The sequence below is a fragment of the Rousettus aegyptiacus genome, unplaced genomic scaffold (assembly GCF_014176215.1).
Source record: "Rousettus aegyptiacus isolate mRouAeg1 unplaced genomic scaffold, mRouAeg1.p scaffold_m13_p_13, whole genome shotgun sequence".
NCBI classification, from domain to species: domain Eukaryota; kingdom Metazoa; phylum Chordata; class Mammalia; order Chiroptera; family Pteropodidae; genus Rousettus; species Rousettus aegyptiacus.
Genome location: NW_023416288.1, coordinates 38003394 through 38010943, shown reverse-complemented (window position 1 = coordinate 38010943; position 7550 = coordinate 38003394). Strand labels below are relative to the sequence as shown.

Below are 7550 nucleotides of genomic sequence, written 5' to 3'. Positions count from 1 at the left end.
GGCAGTCCTGAAATAAGACATCCTTTTTGGGGGAGGGGCTAGGGGGAGGTGGCAGGGAAATAGAGAAAAGGAGAGAAAGGTGGAGTTTGTCTCTGGTTTCACAGTTCATTTTATTTATAACGCTTTGCCAGCTTTGCTTAACTGTTTCTATCCTGCTTTTGTTAAGAATCCAAAAAGGAGGGAGGAGTGGAGGAAAAAAGAGAAATATGGTATAAATCTGACAAGGAAAAACAATTAGACACTGATATAAGAATGAGATGATATTTAAATTGATGTAGGTCTAAAGGGGAAAAAATATGAGAAGATTTGTAGGAGAAAGAAAAAAAAATCTCTAAGCTCCGAAAAGCAGGAAAGCTAATCTTTGATTAAAATACTCAGCAGAATGCCAGGGAGAGAAAGACGAAAACCTAAGTGATAATTTTTATGTTTATTGTGTCTGAAATGAAATGAGAAGGAACAAGCAAGTTAGCACTGGGAAGAGATAAAGGACAATAAAAGAAGAAAGTTGTGACTTTTGGTAGAAGACACAGGAAGGTAGATGGAAATCTTTCACAGTAGACTTAAAATTGTCTCTGCATTTTACACAGAAAATAGAAAGAATTTCTCCCAAAAGTTATTGAAAGATACCAGCAAGTGTAGGAAGAGAAGCATCCGAGGATGTCTTTCACAGACCCCAGAAAGAGAAATGTTTTTTTTTTTAATTCCAAATTCCTTAGAAGTACAGAAGTCTTACAAGTCACTAAGAGAACACACAGAAACACACTGGTAAGTTACATGCCATGAAACAAAACAAGGAAATAAGGAGACCTTTGTTGATCCCTGTTCGCTTACAAAAATCTTAGTTTGGTTAAGCATCTCAAGACCATTTTCCTGATTTCAGCTGCTTCTCACGGCTTTCTTTCCCTGGGTACCCAGGTGCACAAATGGGATGGTGATCTTCACAAAACATCATCATCAACAACAACAAAAACCTCTCGCTCACACAAAAGCCTACCTTGCAACTGAATGGAATATTAACGACTACCTAATAGTTGCAGGGCAAAACTGAACACTAACACAGCTCTTCCTACAGATTGCCCGTGAAGCCGGAGCAGCTCGGGGAGAAACACACCTACTGTATGTGAAATGCTGGTGCAGATTTTTTTCCTATCAGTCTAACCTTCTGTGTTGATGCATGAATGCTGGTACCCACTTACAGGGATGCCAGATGATCAGTGCAGAATGAAGGTCCCAAGAGAGAGGATCACATGATTCTCTCTGCCCTGTGACGTCACTAGCAGATGGCATGGGTACCAGCTCTGGCAGTTGGCATCAATGTCACTTTTTAGAGATCAATGAGATAGTGCAGATATACACAGATCTAGAGACTCCAGGAGACGATGCGACACTCAGCCTGAAAAGATTTGGAAGATCCAAAATGAAAACTGATTATTGAATGAAATTAAAACCTAAGGTAATATAAATAAAGATATACTTCAATTGATACTGGCTTTGCATGCAAGTGTTTAAAGATACAGTGTCACTGTCTTATAGTATTTATATGCTCTTTGCCATCTATAACTTCTTATCATATTTCATTCTTATGATGCAATTATCACATACTTTCACTGCTATTATGTAACACTGCAAGTATGTGGACATTACTAAGAGTTTGTGTGTGTGTGTGTGTATGTGTGTGTGTGTCAGGGGGCTGGAGATTATTAAATTGAAAAGTCTCTGTTTTAACGTGCTTATTTGTTTGAAGACTTTAGCTGAAAATACTTGCTGCTTCACCAAAAGAAAGCCAAAATTGCATTTGAAACACAAATTATTTTTCCCTTTCATTCGGGATTCTGAACACACGTGCACAATTGCAGTCAGAATCCTTGGACCGTTCCTGTCAGATATTAGCTGGAGGGAGACTTCCGTGGCTCGTAGAACAAAAACACTACGAGAGTGTTTTTTGTCCAGGGTAATTTGAACAGCAGTAAACAGACAATTACATGTAGGGAAAAAATGTCAATGTACAAGCAGTCTCAACATTTCCTTTGATTTACAAAAGTGTCAGTGATTTTTATTTTTTAAATTTATTTATGGAGCTTATTCCAAATTAGCCTAATCTTCCCCTACCTCTTTTTGTGTGTGTGCGTGTGTGTGTGTGTGTGGAGGAAAGCTGGGAAAATAGTGCTCGTTTACATTTTTCTTTACTGATCGGAAAGAAATCAGTTTTAAAATGGACTCTGGTTAATTTTTCTTTAAATTTGTATATTCCAATAGTCACTTATCTAAAGCCACAGTTACACAATACAACAAATAAAGTTAAGGCTTTTTTTTTTTTTTTTTAAAAAAACACAAATTTGTCAGCTAATGGAGAGATAACACTTTTTATTTAAAAACTGGTGTCTCTTCTCGTTTTCTACTCAGGAGAATTGGAACTAATGAAATTCTGCAGTGCTTGTCATGTTTTGCATTTGCTTGAATCCAACAGTCTTTTTTGTGTATTTAAAACCAGTAAAAAAAAAAAATCAAAGAGAAATGGAGACAGTGGTGGTATTACAATAAATGCTTCATGTTTTATTTTCTTTTGATAATGTCCCTGTATAAATTAATACTATTGCATGTGTCAATGTTTGTTATAATTACTAGACTTCCAAAACTCAAAAATTATATTTAATGTAAAAAACCTTAGTCCCGGAATCAGTCTTTTTCACGTGTTCTTGTATTTTTATGATTAAGTCATTCAATATGTTTTAAGTGTATAAACTTTAAAAATGAAAACACTTTAAATATTGTGCTGGCGTTTTTTCAGGTAATTTAAGATTAGAGAACCATGTTAACACTACCGTTTGATGAGTCTGTTGTAATGCCAGAATCCCAGATGTGCAGAAAGTTTTCTAGAGAATGTGAGGACCAGAAGCAAATTAAGAAACCGGAGAGCTTTTCCAAACAGATCGTCCTTCGAGGCAAGAGCGTCAAAAGGACCCCTGGAGAAGAAACTGAGAAAGAAGAGGAGGAGGAAGACAGGGAAGAGGAAGATGAAAATGGGTTGCCCAGGAGGAGGGGTCTTAGGAAAAAAAAGACGACCAAGCTCCGACTGGAGAGGGTCAAGTTCAGGAGACAGGAAGCTAATGCTCGAGAGAGGAACAGGATGCATGGCCTCAATGACGCTCTGGACAATTTAAGAAAAGTGGTCCCTTGTTATTCCAAAACCCAAAAACTGTCCAAAATAGAAACTTTACGACTGGCCAAAAACTACATCTGGGCACTTTCTGAAATTCTGAGAATCGGCAAGAGACCTGATCTGCTCACGTTCGTCCAAAACTTATGCAAAGGTCTTTCCCAGCCAACCACAAACTTGGTGGCAGGCTGCTTGCAGCTCAACGCCAGGAGTTTCCTGATGGGTCAGGGTGGGGAGGCCGCGCATCACACGAGGTCACCCTACTCTACTTTCTACCCACCCTACCACAGCCCTGAGCTCACCACTCCCCCAGGGCATGGAACTCTTGATAATCCTAAGTCCATGAAACCCTACAATTATTGCAGTGCGTATGAATCCTTCTATGAAAGCACTTCCCCTGAGTGTGCCAGCCCTCAGTTTGAAGGTCCCTTAAGTCCTCCCCCAATTAACTATAATGGGATATTTTCCCTGAAGCAAGAAGAAACCTTGGACTATGGCAAAAATTACAATTACGGCATGCATTACTGTGCAGTGCCACCCAGGGGTCCCCTTGGGCAGGGTGCCATGTTCAGGTTGCCCACCGACAGCCACTTCCCTTATGACTTACATCTGCGCGGCCAATCTCTCACCATGCAAGATGAATTAAACGCAGTTTTTCATAATTAATGAGGAAAATGAAAATAAACAGTGGTCATTCACTTCCCCCCGTCTAATTAAGACAAAGCAGGTGCTTGTGGGCTGAGTAATTGGCGCAACTCTATCTAAGGTGTTTACTAGTTCCCGAAGTGTGTTTCAACTATTGTGAGAATTTTCTATGTAATAATAAATCTCTTTTCGTATGAGAACTTCTTTTCCTTTCCTTTTGTCTGTAAAGCACTGTGATTCTGATTCTACTGGAAGGATTTTTTTTTCTTGTTTTCTTTTCAATTCACTCGATTTGTTTGAACGAGGTATCTAAGATTATACTGTGGAATAAAGATATGCACACAGCATCACTCAATGTCTAGTTCGGTTGTACAGTAATTATAAAAATGCATGTTGTTAAAATCAGGTGAATAAAATGATGTGTTTATAATGATTAGGAATTACATATTATGTATCTCTGAAAATTTGGAAATTTCAAATATCAAGAATCACACTAAGCTGACAATGATATCGGAAGGCACATTTGAGAATGTGCAACAATATAAAAAGCTATGCAATATTTTCTTTTTATTAAGGACGACTCCAAATGCGTTCAATGGGGAACTACTCCTCTTCAAGTATTTGCAGATGGGGCGACGTGATATTTGGGTAGGTAGTGTCATAATTTCGGAACAATTATTTCAATTATAAAGGAAAAAATATCAGCACTGGTTTTGTATTGTTCAGAAATCACCTGTAAAGGTTTATTATCACAATGTATAATTGTTTTTTTCCACCCCACATTTTTAAAGCAATTAAACATAGATATTTACCCTCGTAAAGGACATCTATTAGCTGTGACATTTTTGCTTGATACTTATTATTTCCTGGTACACAGCTGCTTTCTGTCTCCAAAACGCCCTCCTTCTCATTTCAGAAATATTTCTGGATTTCTAAACCGTAGGAGATAAAATAAATTTCTTAAACAAAACGGCCAAAGCGCTTACAAGAATTTTTTTTTTTTTTTTAAGTATCTTAAATGAAAAGAGGGCAGCCCATGAGGCTCAACATCCTAAGGAAACAATAATAAATCCTGGTAACCTTCAGCTTGAGTCGAAATTCGGTGGCAAATTTCCAGCAAACACCAGAGTAGATGTTAAAAAATGGAAGGTTTGACTCTGCCGATTTAAATAAGTCTGGCCGATTAGAGACTAAATTCTGTGTGATTAAAAGTTTCCCGACAAAAGGCCACCCAAAACCTCCTTGCACAGCGCCTGGGCAGCTCACCCTGTTCAGCAGCACTGAGCTGCGTCCAGAGCAAAAACCAAGGTGGCGGCGACCTCCCGGCAGATGCCTTCCTGGGCAGGTTTGCCTCCCAGGGGGAGGGGCGGGAACAGCCGCAGAGGCCGGCGAGGGCCGCGGCGGGCCGCAGCCGGGTCTGGCCGAGCCCGGGCAGGGAGCCCGCGCCACCGGGACGCGCGACCGCTGCCCACTCGTGCGCTCCGCGGCCGGCGCTGCAGGCAGTGCAGGCTCGACGGCGCCCCGCGGGGGACTCGGGGGACTCGGGAGGGCAGTCGTCCCAGGGGCACAGGGGCACAGGGGCACGGGCTGCACTGCCCGTGTCCCGCCCGCAGTGGGCGCTCTGGGGCCCGGGGGTGGCGCCCAGGGAGCGCACTGACCTCCCGCGGTCTGGGGAATGTGCCAGCTCCAGAGACCTTGCCCTGAACCTGGGAGAAAGCGACCTCCTGAGGGCCAGGCCCCTAGAGGCGGGACAGAGGGCCGGCCCTTCGTCCTCCCCGCCCGCCGCAGTGGGAGACGCGGAGGCTGCAGCGGCTCGAGTTCACCCAAATCCCGCCGAGAGGCGCCCCATTCCTGGTCCTCCCGTGGCTTGCGGGAGGCCTGCGCCCCATTGTCCAGGGAGCGACGTCCCTTCAGCTCCCCCATAGCAGCGCCGGGGCCTTGGGCGCGCACGGCAGCGGCGCTCGGAGGGGCAAAGGTGCGACCCCGCTCCTGGCACACGACGAAAAGGTGACGAGCGCGCCCTTTGAAGCGGGGGCGCCAGCACCTGTCCGGTCCAATCCCACGAGGGCAGGGGCAAAGGGGCTGTGGAAAGAGGCGGAGGAGTGCCCTCCAGGGGTGGAGAGAAGTCTGGCCAAGCTGGGGAGGCGTCTGTGCCCGGTCTGTCGCAGACGCAGGGGTGAGTCGGGGTCGCCTCCTCGCAGACGTGCACTAAGCCTGCCCTCCCTGGGACTGTGTCCAGGATCTATGGGCCTCTTTAAGATGCTAAGAGTCTCATCACTGCTTACCCCCATCCGAGCAAAGAGCAAGAAGGTCAGGAAGCATCTGGAAGTGGAAGAATACGGCTTTAAAAAATATTTTTTTTTAAGTCAGTTCTGTTTAGTCACTAGCAGAATAGGTGTGGTCTCCCCACCCCCACGCCCCGCCACGTTTGCTTCAAGGTGACCCGCTGCCTGACTGAGAGCCGCATCGCGCCTGCTCAGTGTCTTGTCGGTCCAGACAGCCTGTGAAAGCCGCATAGGCTTTCCGGGGTCACAGATTCATGCTGGAACTAGAGACTGCAACAGGAGACGCGTTCTCCAGCTCCCTTCTGGCGACATGGGCGAGCTGAGAAGAAAAGCAGCTGGCCGGACGTCTGGGGAAGAAGCATCCGCTCAGCAGCGTCCCATCTCAGCGTGCATTCGCAGGTGGAACTCGGCAAAAGAATGGGGTTTTCAGGCACAGACCCCAGAGATTATGGAATTTCTTCCATGTTTGGATGCACAGATCTGATGCGTGCCTTCTCCTCAGTGGACTGATGGAAACCGGGACGCTATGTCGTGTGTGCGTAGGGTGCGTGGGACTGATTCCTGTAGCTTAATCATCCTTCAGATCTCACCGATGACCCCGGGCGTGGGCATCACGGAGCTGGCCTCCTTAACACTCACCGAGGGCAGGGCGTTACCTCCCGTCCTCAGTCGGGCCCTCCCTCTTCCCCGAGAAATCACATGCCTTTTCATTCATACGCCAACATCACGGATGCCATGCGTTGCAGAATCTTACTTTTAAGGTGTCATTCCAATGAAGGGGAAACAGTGCAGTAGAGAGAGGATCAGGAAGGTGTGAAGTCAGATTTGGGGCAAAGCCCTGCCTCTCCACTGACCTTTCACTGCAGCCTCCCTGAGATTGTCTAAGGCACCCAAAAGGCTCGAGGTCAGGTACCTTAGTTCCTTGCTCTCTGCCCGGTCTCAGGCCTCTCGCCTCCAGCAGGAAAGAGGAAAGGTCTTTCTCTCTTCTGAACACTTTTAATTATTATCGTCTTTCAAACTGATTAGGCCTCTCTTCTTTTGAGCTGAATTATGTGAGTCTTATATTTAACTTCTCAAATGTTTGTCTTTTCTTTTTTAAATCAGGATTAGAATGTATATATATTCCAAGTATTTGACCTCAACAAAATAAAGCCGTATTTCTTTCTTATATATTAAAAAAAGTGATAGGAAGTATGGGACTTGTGTGGCTGTTCAGGGACAGTAGAGGCCTGGGCTCCTTCACTTTTCTACTCCACTAACCTTATAGAGCGGGACTTCCATTCTCAAATTCACCTCACAGCCCCAGACAGTTGCTGACATTCCAGCCATCGCGTCCTTGTTTCTAATTAAGAAAAAGGAAAGGAGATGGCAAAGGAGTGATCCACCCACCTGCTCAGACCCCCTTAGAAAATACTTATGGGAGCCTCGCCCAATGGCTTCTACTTATACCTCACTGACGACCT

The 7550-nt window shown here is 44.8% G+C and overlaps 1 protein-coding gene across 1 annotated transcript; it reads left to right on the top strand.

Moving 5' to 3' along the window:
• Positions 1-1121: 1121 nt before the first annotated feature.
• Positions 1122-4626, top strand: NEUROD6 (neuronal differentiation 6). The gene is made up of 2 exons (XM_016123854.2): positions 1122-1453; positions 2789-4626. The coding sequence occupies exon 2, from the start codon at positions 2810-2812 to the stop codon at positions 3821-3823; it is 1014 nt and encodes a 337-aa protein (XP_015979340.1). The 5' UTR covers positions 1122-1453; positions 2789-2809; the 3' UTR covers positions 3824-4626.
• The last annotated feature ends 2924 nt before the right edge of the window (positions 4627-7550 follow it).